We start from the raw sequence: 17,495 nt of genomic DNA, 5'->3' as shown, positions 1-17,495 counted from the left end.
ACTACTTACCCATTAATTCCGAACACGTGTGTATAAGAAACTGCTCTGAAGATCAGTCGTTATTGCGACTTTTATATCACCAGATTCCTAACAGTGATTCGATTGTCGATCGACGTGCGTTTAATGATACAACTTTAATGATATAACTATCCGTGCTCTTAATAATATCGATTTTCTCATCGATTTTAAAATAAAATTGCCGCTGATGTTAGCAGATCACTGTACAAATGTAAAAAAGACTTGCGTATCCTCTCTTCTTCATCTTCGCCACCTTCCGTTGAACTCTCGACTAGTGCGCATTCATTTTCACAATAAGTCTCTCTTTTACTGTCGAAACAATGCTCTCCTCTATGCTTCAACTCCGCTCCTTGCTCATCCCATCCAACGCTGTTTCCCGATGGGATGGGTAAGCGAGAGGCACCACCCTTATTTTAAGCTCCACCCTTGGTAGCAGGGTCAGCCGGAGGGTCTCCCGCGCGGCGGTGTGCACGCACAATGTACCAACCTTCGCTCTCTTGACTTTCGAGAAAGCAAGCAAGAGGCCGAAGAATAAAAAAGTTTATGTGAGACACGAAGAGAAGTTTATATCGTCATACCTATCGTTTATATTTGAATATTATTTTCATGTTCGAAAAGACAGCGTAAAAGATTTCAGCTTTTATTGATCCCCCAAAAATTCATGCATTCAATAAATAATTTTTATAAATATACTTTTTGTACACATTTTACATATATATATATATATATATATATATATATATACAGTTGCAAACACATTAATAATAATTTAAATATCTTCGTTTTTTATTCATTTCATTTTTCTAGTATGATTATTATTCATTTTGTAATTTTCCTAAAATTGTACAAGATGATGAAAAAGATCAGTATTCGAATAACAAAAAGCGTAATGTCTTTATTGTTGTGACGCTCGCATTGGAGCCATTAAATTCGTGTTACGTTGCACCTGCGTGAAACTTTGCAACGCGTACGAAGAGAACCGCAGCAACTTCTTTCAATTTACTTCTTCGCTGCAAATATCCGCCGTGTATTAAACCGATTCCGATCCTTCATTGTAAATAACCAGCCGCATATTAAACAAATTATAATTCTTCGTTGTAAATATCTGCGCTTTCATCGATTCGTTGTATCTAAGTTAATCTCAATAAATAATTAATAATTAATCCCAATATATTCGCCTTTTCGTCGTAATTCTTTCGTAATTTCGAATCCGACGAGCATATGCGCGTATACAGAATATTAATAATTCACGTACCAGCGAAAAAGCAATTCGTTTAATTTGTTCGTTTTACTTATCCATTCTTACAGATTTCCCTCACATGCGCATCATGTGCTCGCCATATTCCCAAGGAGCACAAAGTTGTAAAAAAGTTTACATAACTTTTAAAAACGTTTATAAAACATTTATACAAACGAATGAACGTTACCCCGGATTTTTTCTCAGTCAGCAAATTCAACGGTTCGGAAAGGATTCGAAGATTGGCTCCTGCCAGTAACTCCTGGCTGGGATTGCGAACGCACAATCTCGTTCTCAAGCCTCTTTTCGTCGAGATCGGAGTCGATCTCCCTTACGCGAGCCCGGTGGATGATTCCGAGGAACTCGAGAATCTCGTCTTATTGCTGTCAGAAATCGGGCTTTTTATATCCCCCGATCGCGGATCGATAAATTCCGATGGTTTCGAAGAGATTCGGATCGATCCGCGGGTAATTATTTTCCCTAATTACGATAATTAAAAAATAAATAATTTGTTTGTCACATATTTATTTGTTTATCGCGATTCGAATTCTGCGTTCAGGTCCCCTCGGGCACGTTCGGATATTTTTGCTGCGCCGCGCTAAGTGTCTATGTATGATTTGTAGGTTGTAAGTCGTAATTACATACAAAAAATATTAAAAAGTTTAGCGGCGCTTTTATCCGGCGGACATTGATCGGAACGATGCTAGGATGCATCGTTATACAGGTATCGGCCACTTTTACTGTAGATAATACGTTTTCGAAATCATGAAGAGGATGAGTCTTTAAAGATGAGTTGAAAATGCAGATTTTCTAATATCTTGATTAGACAACTTCATTGCTCTCGTTCGAGAAACGAATATTGGTATTTTGTATGAGCGCTGCGTTTCTGTGTGTGTGTGTGTGTGTGTGTGTGTGTGTGTGTGTGTGTGTGTGTGTGTGTGTGTGTGTGTGTATCGTTGTAATTAGTGCGGCATTGCCAATTGAGAAAAACATATTTTCTCAAATCACATAGAGAAGATCGATGGTTAATCGAACTGTTGAGAGTAGTTGATAGAATAGTTGAGAGAAAAAAGAAATTAATTAAAGAAATAAAAATAACAATATAGAACTTTGAAAAACTACAAATAAGATTAAATTAATTATTTGCGTTAAAAATTTTTTTTTTTATTTTTTTAATTCTTTATTATTTCATACACATATATTAATTATGCCTTCTAATTCTTGTACAATAAATAAAAGAATTATAATAAGATTTTATAATTCAGATAATTCTTTATTATATATAAAAAATACATTTCTTTATTATATGTATTATTATATTTATTATTATATGTATTATTATATTTAATAGTTTTTAACATGTAATTACAGTGATTCGATTTATACTTTTTTTATTGCCTTTATTGCCTATTCCTATTGCTGTTCACTATATGATAAGTTTTACATCACAGTTGTCTCACAAAATTAATTTTATTAGTTCCCTGAAAAGAAAGAGCAAATAGATAATTCGAAGCTTATGCGGTAAATCTATATTACATCTATTTGTCTTCGCGTTTACTATATCAATCGATTTGAAAAACTCTTGTACCGTACATCATATTTCAAGCAACAGACGCGATATATGAAAAATTTTGATAAGAATGCTGATTATCAATCAATGATTTTTTAAAGACATTTTTGTCAAATATTTCTAATGCGTTTTAAATTGTGTAAACAAGAATTTTTCAAAAACATCAATCATTTATTTTATTTCCCTTGTTATACATTTTCTTTGTTTATGTCACGTACGTGCAATTTGGAATTACCTTGCATTTGAAACACCTGAATCATCAAAAGTGACACTTGAATAGATAGATACTGTTTTTCAAAAAAAGCATCGTTTTCAAAGGAAGACCTAATGAATAAACGATATTCAAATTTATTTTCTTGGTCTCATGGGGACAAGCATGAATCGTCACAATAATATGCATTCTTTTGAAAACCTTGATTTTTTTTTTAAATATATGGTTTAATATATATTTTAATATATATTTATATGTTTGTTTTTGTTTTCTACATTTTTTTAGAAATTTATTTAAATTTTGTATATTTTATAATAATAAAATATTTAATAAATAGACTAATATTTGTATATTTTAAAAGTTAGAAAATCAATCTTTGATAAATACGTTCGATAAATAAATAAATATTTCTCTTAAAAATTCTTTTCTTTTTTAATACATAGTATCTTTTATTACTTTCTTTTATAATATTTTATTTCTTTTACAGAGGTTTAAGAAGAAATCTTCATAATTTTCCACTATCAATATTCTTGCATCGTGATATATTTAATTTAATTTTGAAATAATTATAACATTTTATTATTTATGTATAAAATGTATACTTTCACATTAATCAATAAATAAAATATTTACTTTATTGATTTTAACATTGATCTTGTTTTTTTTCTGATAATGTGTCAGTTAATGTTAATTTAATTAATATAGACGTCACAATTTAGTTTTAGTTATTTCATTCTTGTATTGTATAAGAATTATGTTAAATCTTTTGATAAGGATGTAAAGATGTAAAGATAAATAAAATCTATATTTCTTACATAATAATAATAAAATCTATATTTCTTTATAAATGATAAAACAACTTATAATACATATCTTCAAATATTTCGCTATGCTTCTATAATATATGTGACCTGAACTATATTTTCAGTACTGGCAATGAATATCGGAATGCAGCTATAATCAAAAGTATAAATCTATTAGGGGTGCGTTCGAGGAGCTCGCTCAATCCAAAGATTTTAAAGTTTTTGATAAATTTCGATAAAAAATTTAAAATTAAAAGATTAAAATTTAATTTAATTAATATAAATATTATTTATATTATTTATATTTTTTTTATATTAAAAATTTATAAATAATTTTTTTTAGAATTAAAATAATTGTTTTAAACTTTGTTTTTTGGATAATTTTCGATTCTCGGTATATGTCTTCTTGGATTTATATTCCTTTTTATTATTTCTAATTTTTTTCGCATTCGATAGTGCTATTTTGGCTCTGTGAGCTCAGTCGGTAGCGTTGATGGCACGGCGAGCTCCCCGAACGCACCCTAGAAGTGAAAATCTACTATCAGAATGAGGTTAGGTCTCACAAACAATTGAACAAGTTATACTTGGAAAGATAACTTGATTATTTTTGAAATTTAATTCATGCAAAAATAAGCCAAAGGTGTTTTTATAAAACAATTTGGAAGTGCTCGAGGACATTAGTAAACCATAAACGAATATGAGTGACAAGCAAAAAGTCCTTATTTGCGGCGATGTGGAAGGACATTTCAAGTTCCTGTTTTCCAAAGTAGAAGTTATCAATAAGAAGAACGGTCCGTTCGATTTTCTGTTATGCGTTGGCAATTTCTTCGGTGCAGATAATTCCGAATTGGAATCGTATAAAACTGGCGAGAAAACCATTCCAGTACCGACGTGCATCATCGGTCCCAATCGGGAGTCAGATGTGAAAAATTATCCTGATGAGGAAGGATACGATATATGTCACAATCTTACATATCTCGGAAAACGTGGTCTGTATACTACTAGTTCGGGCCTTAAAATAGTATATCTTAGCGGAATAGAAAAAGTCTCGATGAAAAACAAGGCTATTCACTTTGACGAACACGATGTTGTATCTGTCAGGAACAGTTGCTTAAAAGGGCAGCCGAGTTTTCGCGGTGTCGATATCTTGTTAACGTCTCCATGGCCAGAAGGCATTATCAATTTGGATCCTAACAAGCCGGAATACAAGTATGAAGGTTCAAAATTAATCGCTTGGCTTGCTACTCATATTAAACCTAGATATCATGTATCGGCCTTGCAAGGAATTTATTACGAACGGCCACCATATCGGTAAGTGTTATCTTGGAAACATGGAATTGTTCAGAATGGATTCTAATTGAAAATTGTTCAGTTACTTCTCAGATTTCTATTGTCTTCTTTATTGTTTTTTTATAAATAATACTTCTAATCAAAATCTAGTTTGAACACTTTCATCTCCAGAGAGATTCATAAAGACAGAATTGTTTGGAAAAAATGTTGAAAATTATTACAGAAATCAAAGTCCGAGTGATGAAAGTATGGAAATAGCGACTAGATTTATAGCTCTTGCACCAATACTGAATGACCAAAAGAAGAAATGGTTATATGCATTGAATTTAACTCCCGTCGATAGAACTAGACTGTCAGATTTAGTTATGAAAACGACAGACGAAACGCCAAGTCCGTATCCTAAATCCATGTTGTCCGACAATCCAACTTCACAGAAACAAATTCAAACACAATTCTTCTATGATATGGATTCAAAAGACAATGCAAAGAGATCACGGCATCAGAATAGTGGCAATAAGAAAACAAAGATGGAATTTGATCAATCAAAATGCTGGTTCTGTTTATCCAGTCCAGTGGTGTCAAAGCATCTGGTGATATCTATTGGTACAGAAATCTACTTAGCATTAGCAAGAGGTGGCTTAGTAGAGGATCATTTCTTAATTTTGCCGATAACGCATCATCAGAGTCTGTCGATTTTACCAGAGAATGTAAAGGAGGAGATGGATCTCTATAAAAAAGCTGTGACTCAGTACTATGAGAGTACCAACAGAGTACCTGTGTTTTTTGAGAGAAATTTCAAAACATCCCACTGTCAATTGCAAGTGGTACCTGTTCATAAAAACCAAGCACCCGCACTGAAGGAAATGTTTGAGGTATATTTCTTTTCATTACCACATTGAAAAATATTTAATATCGTTTACTTTAGCATCAAACGTTTTTAATTTTATTTTTAGGAACTGGCCGAATGTAACAATTTCAAAATATCGGAGCTACCGCCGCACACAGATTTGCAGCAGATTGCTAAACCCGGCGTACTATATTTTTATGTAGAATTACCAGATGGAAAAGTATTGTATTATAGAATCAAGACGGATTTCCCGTTACAATTCGGTAGAGAAGTGTTAGCATCTGATAGAATATTAGATATCAATGATAGATCCGATTGGAAAGATTGTCATATGAGCCAAGAGGAAGAGACTGAACTGGCAAAGAAAATTAGAAAACAATTTGCGCCATATGACATAGATACTTGAAAATATCCATATTATTTACATCTGGCAAGCATACAATGGTGTATATAGTTATGTAAAATATGTGTAATTATAATCAAAATTTTGTAATTTATTTTAATTTTTATATATATTCTAACAAGCATATATATCCTAAAATGCATGTAGCTCAAAAATATAGAATTATGGCAGCAAAAGAATCAACTTTTAATTACAGATTATTCTAACATACTATTTGCTTGATATTTTAATTCATAATCATTTGGAGTTTTTAATGGATCTAATCCATGTTGTTTCATTTGAACTGCAATATCAAGCAAATAATCGTAACATTCCGTCCTACAAAAAAAAAGAAATACATTTTAAGACAAAAAATTACACAATATCATTGCTTCATGTAACATGTAATAGAATAACTTACTAGAACTTACATAGTTTTTGCCTGTTGCCAAGAATCGCCCCATACGTAAATTCCATGTCTGCGTACCAACACTGCACATGTTTCGGGGTAACGAACGATAGTTTCATCTAAATCGTTCGTTAAGTCTCTCTCAAAGGGAGTATTTTCTATAATGGGTATCACCAATTCCTCGTCATAACGATATGCTCTGCCTAATTTCTGATTCCATATGCCTACATAAGTCAAATAGTTTTGCATCATTATTAATTTGAAATCAACTGCATAGACTCGGAGATAACATAGATGTACCTTTTATCATTTCAAGATGAGTGAGTCTGACTTCCTTGCCAGGCCATAATAATGTTGCCATCACAGCAAATTTGGAATGCGTATGAATCACAGCACCTGCATGCCGTTTTAAATATGCGCACATAAACAATGGTGTACATTGTGACTTCTTGAGTTTCTTTTCTGACGGAGGCAGTTCCAAATCTGTTCCATTGATATCTTGCACAAACAAATCATTGGGCGCCATCCGTTCTTTTTGCACACCAGAAGGTGCTATGTAGATTTTATCTCTGTAGAATAGGAATTTTAATAAATGTCTTTATATATCTTTACATAAAAAGAGACGATCGAGTCTTTTCAGGACAATTTATTATATTGACATTAACTCATGTTTTATGGAGATACCGCCACCGGTACCAGTCACCCATCCAAGATGATAGAACTGCCGACATAGTTCTGGAATAAGATTTCTTGGATGTTCCTGTGTAAAAACAATAAAGTAATATCATTAAAATAAATATCTACATAAATTTTAGAATTAAGATTTTGTTACTAATATATTTTTATCATGCATATGTGAATGAAAATTTTTGAAAAACTTGCTATAAAAGAATTACGATTAAAAATACATTTGTTGATTAAGTAAAGCTTAATTAAATATTTAATATTTAAATATCTTATATAATAAATATATTTAATAATTAAATATCTTAAAAAAAGAATATACTTCAATATATATTCAGATACTTTTTATACCTTGTCGTATTCAGCATCATAAATTTCCGACATTTTTGGGAGCACTAAACCGAAGAATAAGAAATAAAAGTAGCACTCTAAAACAGTACAGTCTACTAAAAAGCAGTTATCAAACATGTCATATATAAGATAACAAAACCAATTGATAACAAAGGAATAAACATACACTTATGTCTTGTTCTATATATGTTCTATATATTCAAATATCAATACATTGCATATGTTCATCTATGTATGTGACAAACAACTTTTATGTCAGTCTATAAAAATTGTTATTGTGCTTCTTGTCGTCATTGCATAAAAGTCATAATAAAAAAAATTAAAGAGAGATTAAAATTAATTTACATTGATATAAATAAACATTGACTTAAACGTCAATGTTTATTTATATCAATGTAAATTAATTTTAATCTCAATTTTTACTTATTTACCTTTGCATAGTTTTAAAAATTAGAAAAAGGCTGAGAATAAATTAAATAAAGATTAAAATTAATAGACACATTTAGAAATGATAGAATACATTTTCTCAATGTATTGCTCAAAATTCTTCTATATGTCCTGGCTTTTATGACTCGCATTAACAGTAAAAGAATCAGCTAGTAAAGTTGTAAAAATTATCAAAAGAGCAAGATTATCATTTTAAAACTCTTGGCCATGATTGGTCAATTTGCTTATAAGTTTATGCCTTTTTTTATAGCTACACTGTACTAAAATTTGTTTTCTCGCTTTTATCAAGCATATATATTTTATCAAGCATCTATTCTTCAAACATATATCTATTTCACTTTAAGTTTACATACAATAAGTGAACATTGGTTCAGCTATAAAAACAAATTTTTTGACTTATGCTTTTCTACGTACTAGCTGAAGAGCAAGAACTATTTTTTTTTCCTGACAACTGGCGACCTCAAGTTTTAATAGATGCACAAGCAAGATGATAATGAGGCCATCTATCGTACAAAGTTAAAAAACATGCCGTACTGTTGTGTAAATTGTGTACATATGCTAGATATTTATTATTGTTGATATGCAGTCGTATCTGTTCCAATTTTATTCGTACGATTTGATTTAAGTGAAATATATACATAAATTTTCCTGACGACGCTGCGTACGTTTTAAACTTCTTCCAGAATGTTTCGACCGGTCTTCTCCAAACCGGGTAAGGTTATGTCATTCGCTCATGTATTTATTGCGATTTTGTCATGCCAAATTGATTTCAGATTTTCATATTGAAATATGCATTGATCAATAACGATTGTCTTATCATTTCGCGCAATATATGTACTTTACATACATACTTTGATAATTCATCTTTGATTATTTATTCTAACCTGTACACTAAACAAAGATCAAGATTATAAAAAAAAAAGACTGATTTTTACATTTGAAATTATATTTAACTTTATCAAAAAGAAATTATTTTAGTAGTAATTATTTAAAATGAATAATGATAGAACCAGCTTTCAGAAATACATAATGTAAAGGAGGAATTGAAGAGTTTGACAATCAAAAAGATGCATAGAAGTCTTATCTGATTCGCGATTCAAAAATTGCGAGAAATCGATTATTAATCGAAAAATTTTATTACTTTCAGGGGACAGCATGTGGCAGGAGGATAAGCCTGACATTGATGCTCATTCATCGACACAGTTCGTTTACAATGCGCATCATTCGCTGGCACTTGACATGCAGCGTCAGCGGCTGCCCATATTCAAAAACAAAGAACATATTATCTATTTATTGGAGAAATATCAGACACTAGTGTTGGTTGGTGAAACAGGTTGTGGTAAAAGCACACAAGTACCTCAGGTAAGATTTAAATCAGATATACATTGAAATGTATAAGATATGAGAAGGAGTTTTGGCATCTGTATTATATTCATTATATTTACATAAATATCCTATAATTTCTATAACTATAACGGTAATCAATAATCAAAGTCAGTATTTCTGTAACAATATAAATTAAATTAAAAGGTTTTAAAATTTTGTTAAGAGAGACAATGGCTACTTTACCAAACAGCCAATGGTTTCTTTATTTACAGCCAACGTGAGATAATTTCTCATTGAGTAAAGAACTTATCTGAAAGAAACGAAGTATAATTGCCAAAGATTAAAGTTACCAAAGTTACCCAACCGGTTGGAAAAACCGGCCCTTAAATTATAAAACTGAGGCATCTTGTAGTTACCTATGTCTTAAAATAAATACATAAAATGTTAGAAGTTCTCGTTTAACATACTTTTCATATCAGATACTTAATGTATATTCAATATGTATCTAACTGTAATCAAATATAATGAGTATGTTGGAAATATTTATATTTATCATACTATCACAAATATTAAAAATTATATAATGACAAGATTAAATGATAAATATTTATATGAACAATTTATATGATAATGAACAATTTATATGATAAATTGTTCATTACAAAAAGTGTCTGTATCGTGCTGATCTCACGCGCGGAATAAGTACTTTTTCATTTGCATTAATTATCTCGATGGATCACAAAGTGTAAAAATTGAAACTCTCAGGCCTCCTCTTGGTTCGCATTCAGTTTCAAGCACGGAAAGCGTTGTACAGCATTTTCCGCTTGTACATACACGACCTTTACATGACTAACGAAATTTAACACCGCGCAGATATAAATAGAATTCTGCGCAGGAGAGTTTGGGTCTAACTAGAATTTAACTGTGAACCAAAAGAGTTTGGTCGTGGAAGATACTCCTCGGGTGAGAAAAGTAAGAAAAAGCGCGTGGAAAGACACTTCTTATCTCGTGCTTGTTTTATCTCCGGGCAATGTAACGCGGATCTGTTCATCCGCGAGCGTTACATCTTAACGCGATCCGCATTCAACATTCATTCACAGCGGACGCGGAAGCGGACGAGCGAGTTCTCTCGGATTGGATTAATGATAATCGCAATCGAATCTTGATATTGATCTATTACGGAATAAAAGTGAAGCCCGCAATCGGGGTGAAGGTAAACGTGGGACAGGCCAGCCGCCTCCTACCACCGATGCGGCCCGCGCGGTTCCGTGAATCGTCAATCGCGCGCGATTTCTCAAGGAGAGACGGAAGAGTCGGCGGACGGCACGTGCGTGATCCGGTCGTCTTCTTTCTATCCGGAGTAGACCGAAAATAATGCGGTGTCATAATCGCGGACACGAGGAAGACGCTGATAATGTCGGCTTAGTCGGAAACACGAAATCCGTCACGAAATTGATATTTCCAAATAATTCAGAACGCGCGCGACGTTGACGTTTGACGCGACAAAGGCTGAATGGGACTTCGTCCACGAGTGTCCTGCGACGACGAAAGTGACGTTCGATTCCGACGGCGCGGATTTATTAATTTTAATTTAAACATAATTTTCGTCGCTGGTCGAAATAATCGCGCGGTCATCACGACGAAGAAAACAATTTTCGCAAAACGAGAGTTTCCTTGCGTAAAAAAGTTGGAGCGATTTAATCTCGAGTCGCTGCTGACGTGAGCACACGTAAAATCAGAGAGGAATAAAGATCATCGAGGACCATCGAGAAAAATGTTATAGCGGTCGATCGACGAGGCGACACGAGGGCATGGTACTTAAATCAAATTTTTCGTCACGCGTATAAAATGCAAATTATACTCACTGATAAGATTAAATAATAAGGATAATCATCGACCGCGACAAAGTACGGTCAATTCTTTTAATCAAATGGAAAATGATTTGACAAATAACAAGTCACTGGTCAGAAAAACTGCAATTGAACAAACAGAGGTGCGGTGTTATAAGAGGCGAAAGTCCAGAAAGATGATGCGCTTAGCGGCGTTCGTCAATAGCACGTGTCTGGCGTTTTTGCTGGTGTTCCTGATGTACTTCGTCGGGATGGATCTGCTGCTCTACTTCAGAGTGCAGGACTACGACGTGCGTCCGCGCAGCAACGGCACGCACGTCGCGTATTATTCGCCGATCTCCTGTGACCTGAATCCGATTTGCACGGTGACGGTGAAGGCCATGACGCTGGACCACCCGAATCATTATATTCTAAGCCCGCTCGCGTCCCTGGTGGATTATCTGCTGGATATCAGCAATTCCTGGACCTGGCTGACGCCGAACTCCATCAGCGTTTCTCACGTGATGGTGGCCGTGATTGGCGCCCGGTACGTCACGCGGAGTTCCCTTTTTCACAGACGAGTGGGCGTCGTTCTGTTTCAAGTCAGGGCCTGGCTGGACAATCTGGACGGCCACGTGGCCAGGACGAGGCTGAACGTCAAGGGTGAGAGATCGGACGTCGGCTCGGTCGGTTACCTCGTGGACGGCCTTTGCGACGGCCTCGGCTGCATCGCGCTCACAGTCGCGGTGTTTTTCTTCCTGAGACGCAACAATGTCAATCGCCGCGCCGGCTACGAGCGACTTCCCGTACGAACATTATCGTCACTATCCTCGTCGCCGTCCTCGTCGACGACGTTGTCGTTGCCATCGTACAGCGCCGTTCTCTCTACCTCCATGCCTTGGAAATCACCTCTGTACAGCATGTTGATGGTGGGCCTTCACCTTTCCTTGACGAGCATCGCTTGGAACCGGTATATATTCGTGTATCAGGATCTCCTGGAGTCCGACAGGACGGATGCCTCTTCGACGATCGACCGGCAGGATCTCTACGATAGGCAGACCGTCGTTTTCAGAAGTCCCTCCTTCTGGACCGTCGCTCTCGCATGGAAGATCTTCAACTTCCACGCGATGATGGATTATATGCTTCTCGCGATATTCTTGGATCGTATTTGGGAATACGTTAGGCTCGCGTGGTGGCAGCTACCCGCCTTTTTATTGCCGCTTATTTTTGTCAGCGAGCTTCACTACATCAATGCCTACACTTACGTGGAAGTATCGTCGGCGAATGAGAGCTTACGGTCCTCGTACGCGTTTCCTGATTCATAACCGATTGTTTCTTGTTAACGCGCCTTTACACGATTCCAATAGTGGATGTTCGATCGAAGAGCTTATTTCTTCAACTCGTCTCGAATATCTACTTCATTTATTAAGAAGATCTATTAAGAAAGATTATATTAGTAACGGTATTATTATTATTATATATATTTTAAATAAAAGTGAAAATTTAAATGCGCTGCTAAAATTAAAAGAAATTAAAATTAAATTTATTTAAAAGAGATTAAATATTAAGCAGAAATTTATTTGAAATGTCGTTATCATAAATTATTATTTTATTTTTGAAACCGTTTGATCTATTGATGTATGATTAAAAAGAGTATTAGATATCTCATCTTATTGATATCATGATTTGTTTATTTTTGATACATGCAAATATATTTTTTATATATGTGATACGTGTTATATTACAAGCTGTATTCTTAAATTTTAATCGATATTAAAACGTTTAAATGTTATCGTTAGCGTAACAAAAGTTCTAAAACGTAAATGAAACAATTATATGCAACGCGTTTTAACATTTCCTTTTTTTCTTATCGCTACAACACAAGATGACTTGTATTATATTTACATATGTTGAAGTGGGTCAATTATTGACTGTAGTTAAATATTTTTATCTAATCTCCGTTGCCAAGAACACCTAACTACGCGTATAACGAACATATACAAAAAATTGTTACGTGAGACGAAAAACTATTAGCCTCGTTATGCTTTGGACAATATGCAATCAAGTGTCGACAGCTGTGACATAAAATTCCGGCTAGTTTTATAATGCTACGCCTTGTATTATTTTTATAATGAAAATATGCAATAAAATGTTTTTATATAAAAGTGATTTATCTCTGAAATATATATTTATTTGTTTCATCATACATTTACTTGAAAATATATTCTTCAGTGAAAATATTTTTCAGAATTAGACTAGTAGATTTTTACTACAAACGTTATATGATAAATTTGACACCCGAGACACTACAGTGTCTCCTGATAATAAATATTTATTCACATACATATTAATATATAATAAATTTATTAATATATACATTTTCATATATATATATTTCATATATTTTAATATATTGTCTTTTTACATGATAATATGTCTATATGAACATATTTATCATCGAATATGTAATTTTATATCTTAACATAATACATCTTGAAGCAAATTGATATTGTAGTATGCATACAAATTACTATTTCGCTTTTCAGTATCTTCTTGAAGCAGGATGGTGCGCAGATGGGAAAAAGATCGGCATCACGGAGCCCAGAAGAGTTGCAGCCACATCTCTAGCAAATCGCGTGGCTGACGAACACAATTGCATTTTAGGAACCACTGTGGGTTATTGCATACGTTTCGATGATTACACTGATGAAACGACTAAAATTAAGGTATAGCATCGTTGAATACTTAATTCTGATTAAACATTCAGCACTTAATTCTAATTAAACAGAGTAATTCTCTAATTTATTATTGTGAGACGTCATAGATCTTTGAATATTAATAAATATGAATGTGTATAATGTTTTTGGCAAACTGTTTTTCTGTATTATTTCATTAACCAAAGATTAAGCTAAATCGTCTTTGCAGTATATGACAGAGGGTATTCTTCTACGGGAATTAATGAGCGATCCGTTATTAACAAGCTACTCGGTCATTATCCTGGACGAAGTGCACGAAAGAACGCTTTTGACTGATATCATAATGGGATTGCTGAAAAAAATAATCAGGGTAAATTCATTGACGTTTATTGATAGACATAATTTCCCTCGCGCGGAACGTGATAAATTGATGCTTCTTTAATCAATGTTATAGAAACGGAAGAGTCTGAGAGTTATCGTTTCGTCGGCGACGGTCGATGCAGAGGAGCTACGAGATTTTTTTAATGTGAATACGACGAAGGACTCGAGTAAAGATAGCGCCGTTATCATGAGCGTCGAGGGGCGGTTATATCCGGTAGATGTGTTTTTTCTAAAAGGTACATATACGCACACATACGCACGCACGTAGAGCCGCACTCGTGACTTTATAACTCTTACTGTTTAATTAAGGTCATATCGCGTTACAGAGCCGGTGGCGAATTATGTTAACGGCGTAGTAGACACCGTCCTAAAAATACATGAAACGGAGGAGTCGGGTGATATCCTAGCATTTCTCACGGGACTCGATGAAGTCGATCAAGCTGTCTCTCTTTTGTCGGAACACGCAAAGCTCATAAAAGATGGCAAACGTAAGTAAAACGATGGAGCAATTTCTCTTTCCTGGGCAATACTTATTATAGAATGTTTAATATCGAAGAGTCTAGAGAAAAGAAGCAGAATCTTAAATTATTTTATTAACTCTTAAAGTTTGATTAAAAGAACCGAGCTTTAATTCTTTCATATTTCTTCAATAACACTTGAATTTAATTCTCTGTTATTTTATTATTTTTCATTGTTATTCGTTATAAACGCATTAACAAGAGGAAATGTACTATTGATAAAAACTACTGGGCAACTACTACTACTATTTGATAAAAATGGGGAAAAAAAGTTTTATTATATTTATAAATTTGTTATTAATTTGAATAATTTATTTTTAGAAAAACTACTTCCGCTACCAATGTACGGATCGCTTCCGAACGCGGAGCAACTTAAGGTGTTCTGGAGGGCCGCTAAAGACACTCGCAAAGTTATCGTAGCAACCAACATCGCGGAAACATCTATTACTATCCCAAATATTGTTTACGGTATATTAGCCACGATATATTAGTGCGCTTTTTTCTCTTTTCGGCGCTTAATTCGATGATATTAAATAATTGAGACTTTACAATGCGCAGTAATTGATTGCGGCTTCGTCAAGATACCTTGGTTTGAAGCGGAAACGCAGACAAACAGCCTTGTTATTGTGCCTGTATCAAAAGCTTCCGCCGATCAACGAGCCGGCCGCGCAGGTCGCGTCCGTACTGGAAAAGCATTTAGGTAAAGAAAACGAATTAGCAATCGTATTAATTCGATAAATTCTTTTTTTATATTTATTCTGAACATAGATGCTATTGCATAAAAAACTGATTTTACAATTTTACAATTTTATAATAGATTGTATACAGAAGAGGCTTACATTGGATTGTTTGAAGCTACCCCACCGGAAATGCAACGGTCAGATTTGGCGCCAGCGATATTGCAACTTAAGGCCCTAGGCATCGATAACGTATTGCGATTCAATTTTCCATCCGCACCACCCAGCAAAAATTTAGTTACGGGATTGGAATTACTTTATGCATTGGGCGCGATCGATAGTAATGGAGATTTGACAATGCCGTTAGGTTTGACGATGGCTGAAATGCCTTTGGAACCTGTGCTTGCAAAATCTTTAATTACATCCGGTACATATTAACAGATTTTTAAAATAATACATTAAAATATAATGTAAAAACGCAAAATTCCATTAGAAATCAGTAACATCTTGCAAAGTCGAAATTTTTTAGTCTCTGAAAAAATATAAAATATACAAATGTACAAATGTACAATGATTGTAATAAATTATATACATACACACACACACACACACACACACACACACACATACACACACACACACATATATATATATATATAATTATAATGGTAATAAGTTTTCCGCTAATTGATGATAGGTGAAATGGGATGTTCCGCGGAAATCACGACGATATTCGCCATGCTACAAGTTCAGAATGTTTTCGTGCAACCTGGCGGAGGGCAAGCGGCTCTAAAAGCAAGAATAGCGCACCGCAAATTTGAGGTAGAAGAAGGAGATCTTCTCACGTTGTTGAATGTTTATACAGCTTTCGATCAGAATAAAACACCCATTTGGTGCCAAAAACATTTTCTCAATCACAAAGCTTTGCGGAGAGCTATGGAAATTCGCGTGCAGATGCATAAAATGCTTAAACGTTTGGATATTCCACTGACATCCTGCGATGGTAGAAATCTAAATCTAATTGGAAATGTAATTACATTTATATTTTCTAATTTTAATAAAAAAAATAATTATGAATTTTTCAGGAAATATTCAACAAATTCTCAAATGTTTGACCGCTGGTCTCTTTCCCAAAGCTGCATATCTGCATTATACAGGCACTTATAGAACAGTTCGAGGCAACAAGGATTTGTATATTCATCCAAATAGTTGTTTATATACTCTGCAGCAACCGCAATGGTAAATATTAAAAAAGAAATACTTTTAACTTATATTCTAATAGACCTTTATTTATTTCATTTGACATTATATTCCAGGTTATTATTTTGTGAAATTCTGCAAACAAATAAAACTTATATGAAGGATTTGACTGTCATTCAGCCAGAAATGTTATTGGAAGCGGCACCTCATTTTTATGAAAGAACATCTATTGAATCCATTTAAAATATCAAATAAATGATTATTGCAACAATTTTACTTGAGATACGCGCATCACAAGTTTATTGCAACAATTTTACTTGAGATACGCGCATCACACATAATATTTAACATTCATTCTTTCTTGTATATATGTGTTGTATATATGTCAACTTGTATATGTGTCGTTTAATGTAAATAACGAAAAAAATAATTATAATAAACTTCGAGTATTACAATCTTTGTAATTATAATACTCGCAAAAATTCTAACTCAATTTATAAATTCAATTTAAAAAAACAATAAGGTAAAAATGTTGATACAAATCAAAACTTCGAATATTATAACTTTATGGTTCTTTGTACTATTTATTAACTTTATAGTTTCTTATGAATTATAATAC

General features: G+C 33.7%; 3 protein-coding genes across 15 annotated transcripts; 2 read left to right on the top strand and 1 right to left on the bottom strand.

Moving 5' to 3' along the window:
• Positions 1-2,410: 2,410 nt before the first annotated feature.
• On the bottom strand, positions 2,411-8,788 carry LOC105427574 (putative methylthioribulose-1-phosphate dehydratase). 11 transcript variants are annotated; one of them, XM_011639361.3, is made up of 6 exons: positions 7,803-7,962; positions 7,433-7,527; positions 7,068-7,336; positions 6,790-6,991; positions 3,061-3,149; positions 2,411-2,736 (listed from the first exon to the last, which is right to left on the bottom strand). In XM_011639361.3, exons 1-6 carry the CDS (start codon positions 7,917-7,919, stop codon positions 2,729-2,731), a joined length of 780 nt encoding a protein of 259 aa, XP_011637663.2. In that variant the 5' UTR covers positions 7,920-7,962; the 3' UTR covers positions 2,411-2,728. The 11 variants fall into 11 exon arrangements, with proteins under 11 accessions (XP_011637663.2, XP_011637670.2, XP_088933796.1 ...); XM_011639363.3 differs by lacking the exons at positions 2,411-2,736; positions 3,061-3,149 and adding exons at positions 6,356-6,697; positions 8,664-8,788 and having other exon boundaries at positions 7,803-7,846; XM_011639364.3 differs by lacking the exons at positions 2,411-2,736; positions 3,061-3,149 and adding exons at positions 6,356-6,697; positions 8,664-8,747 and having other exon boundaries at positions 7,803-7,879.
• LOC105427576 (pre-mRNA splicing factor CWF19L1) lies at positions 4,344-6,558 on the top strand. Its single transcript, XM_011639369.3, has 3 exons — positions 4,344-5,150; positions 5,353-6,001; positions 6,083-6,558. The coding sequence occupies exons 1-3, from the start codon at positions 4,537-4,539 to the stop codon at positions 6,380-6,382; spliced, it is 1,563 nt and encodes a 520-aa protein (XP_011637671.2). The 5' UTR covers positions 4,344-4,536; the 3' UTR covers positions 6,383-6,558.
• Positions 8,783-17,364, top strand: LOC105427573 (putative ATP-dependent RNA helicase DHX35). Of its 3 annotated transcripts, XM_011639359.3 has the most exons (12): positions 8,783-8,961; positions 9,397-9,611; positions 13,951-14,130; positions 14,330-14,470; positions 14,555-14,717; positions 14,808-14,969; positions 15,321-15,467; positions 15,558-15,699; positions 15,817-16,103; positions 16,374-16,679; positions 16,762-16,915; positions 16,993-17,364. In XM_011639359.3, exons 1-12 carry the CDS (start codon positions 8,934-8,936, stop codon positions 17,117-17,119), a joined length of 2,052 nt encoding a protein of 683 aa, XP_011637661.2. In that variant the 5' UTR covers positions 8,783-8,933; the 3' UTR covers positions 17,120-17,364. The 3 variants fall into 3 exon arrangements, 2 of the variants coding, with proteins under 2 accessions (XP_011637661.2, XP_088933793.1); XM_089077667.1 differs by lacking the exons at positions 8,783-8,961; positions 9,397-9,611 and adding an exon at positions 10,559-12,684; XR_016139422.1 differs by lacking the exons at positions 8,783-8,961; positions 9,397-9,611; positions 14,330-14,470; ... (6 more) ...; positions 16,762-16,915; positions 16,993-17,364 and adding an exon at positions 10,554-12,866 and having other exon boundaries at positions 13,951-14,090.
• The last annotated feature ends 131 nt before the right edge of the window (positions 17,365-17,495 follow it).

Source organism: Pogonomyrmex barbatus, unplaced genomic scaffold (assembly GCF_055798465.1).
Source record: "Pogonomyrmex barbatus isolate J1 unplaced genomic scaffold, ASM5579846v1 scaffold2, whole genome shotgun sequence".
NCBI lineage: Eukaryota > Metazoa > Arthropoda > Insecta > Hymenoptera > Formicidae > Pogonomyrmex > Pogonomyrmex barbatus.
This window is presented reverse-complemented; position numbering and strand designations above follow the sequence as displayed.

Excerpts from the sequence above, each read along its gene's own strand:
- LOC105427573 (XM_089077667.1), top strand. The coding sequence starts at position 11,506 with ATGGAAAATGATTTGACAAATAACAAGTCACTGGTCAGAAAAACTGCA. Across the intron at positions 16,104-16,373 it reads AAAATCTTTAATTACATCCG|GTGAAATGGGATGTTCCGCG; the intron begins GTACATATTAAC and ends AATTGATGATAG. Across the intron at positions 16,916-16,992 it reads ACTCTGCAGCAACCGCAATG|GTTATTATTTTGTGAAATTC; the intron begins GTAAATATTAAA and ends ATTATATTCCAG.
- LOC105427576 (XM_011639369.3), top strand. The coding sequence starts at position 4,537 with ATGAGTGACAAGCAAAAAGTCCTTATTTGCGGCGATGTGGAAGGACAT. Across the intron at positions 5,151-5,352 it reads TACGAACGGCCACCATATCG|AAATCAAAGTCCGAGTGATG; the intron begins GTAAGTGTTATC and ends AAATTATTACAG. Across the intron at positions 6,002-6,082 it reads CACTGAAGGAAATGTTTGAG|GAACTGGCCGAATGTAACAA; the intron begins GTATATTTCTTT and ends TTTTATTTTTAG.
- LOC105427574 (XM_011639361.3), bottom strand. The coding sequence starts at position 7,919 with ATGTTTGATAACTGCTTTTTAGTAGACTGTACTGTTTTAGAGTGCTAC. Across the intron at positions 7,528-7,802 it reads ATGATGCTGAATACGACAAG|GAACATCCAAGAAATCTTAT; the intron begins GTATAAAAAGTA and ends GTTTTTACACAG. Across the intron at positions 3,150-6,789 it reads TGGCAACAGGCAAAAACTAT|GTCTTCCTTTGAAAACGATG; the intron begins GTAAGTTCTAGT and ends TTTATTCATTAG.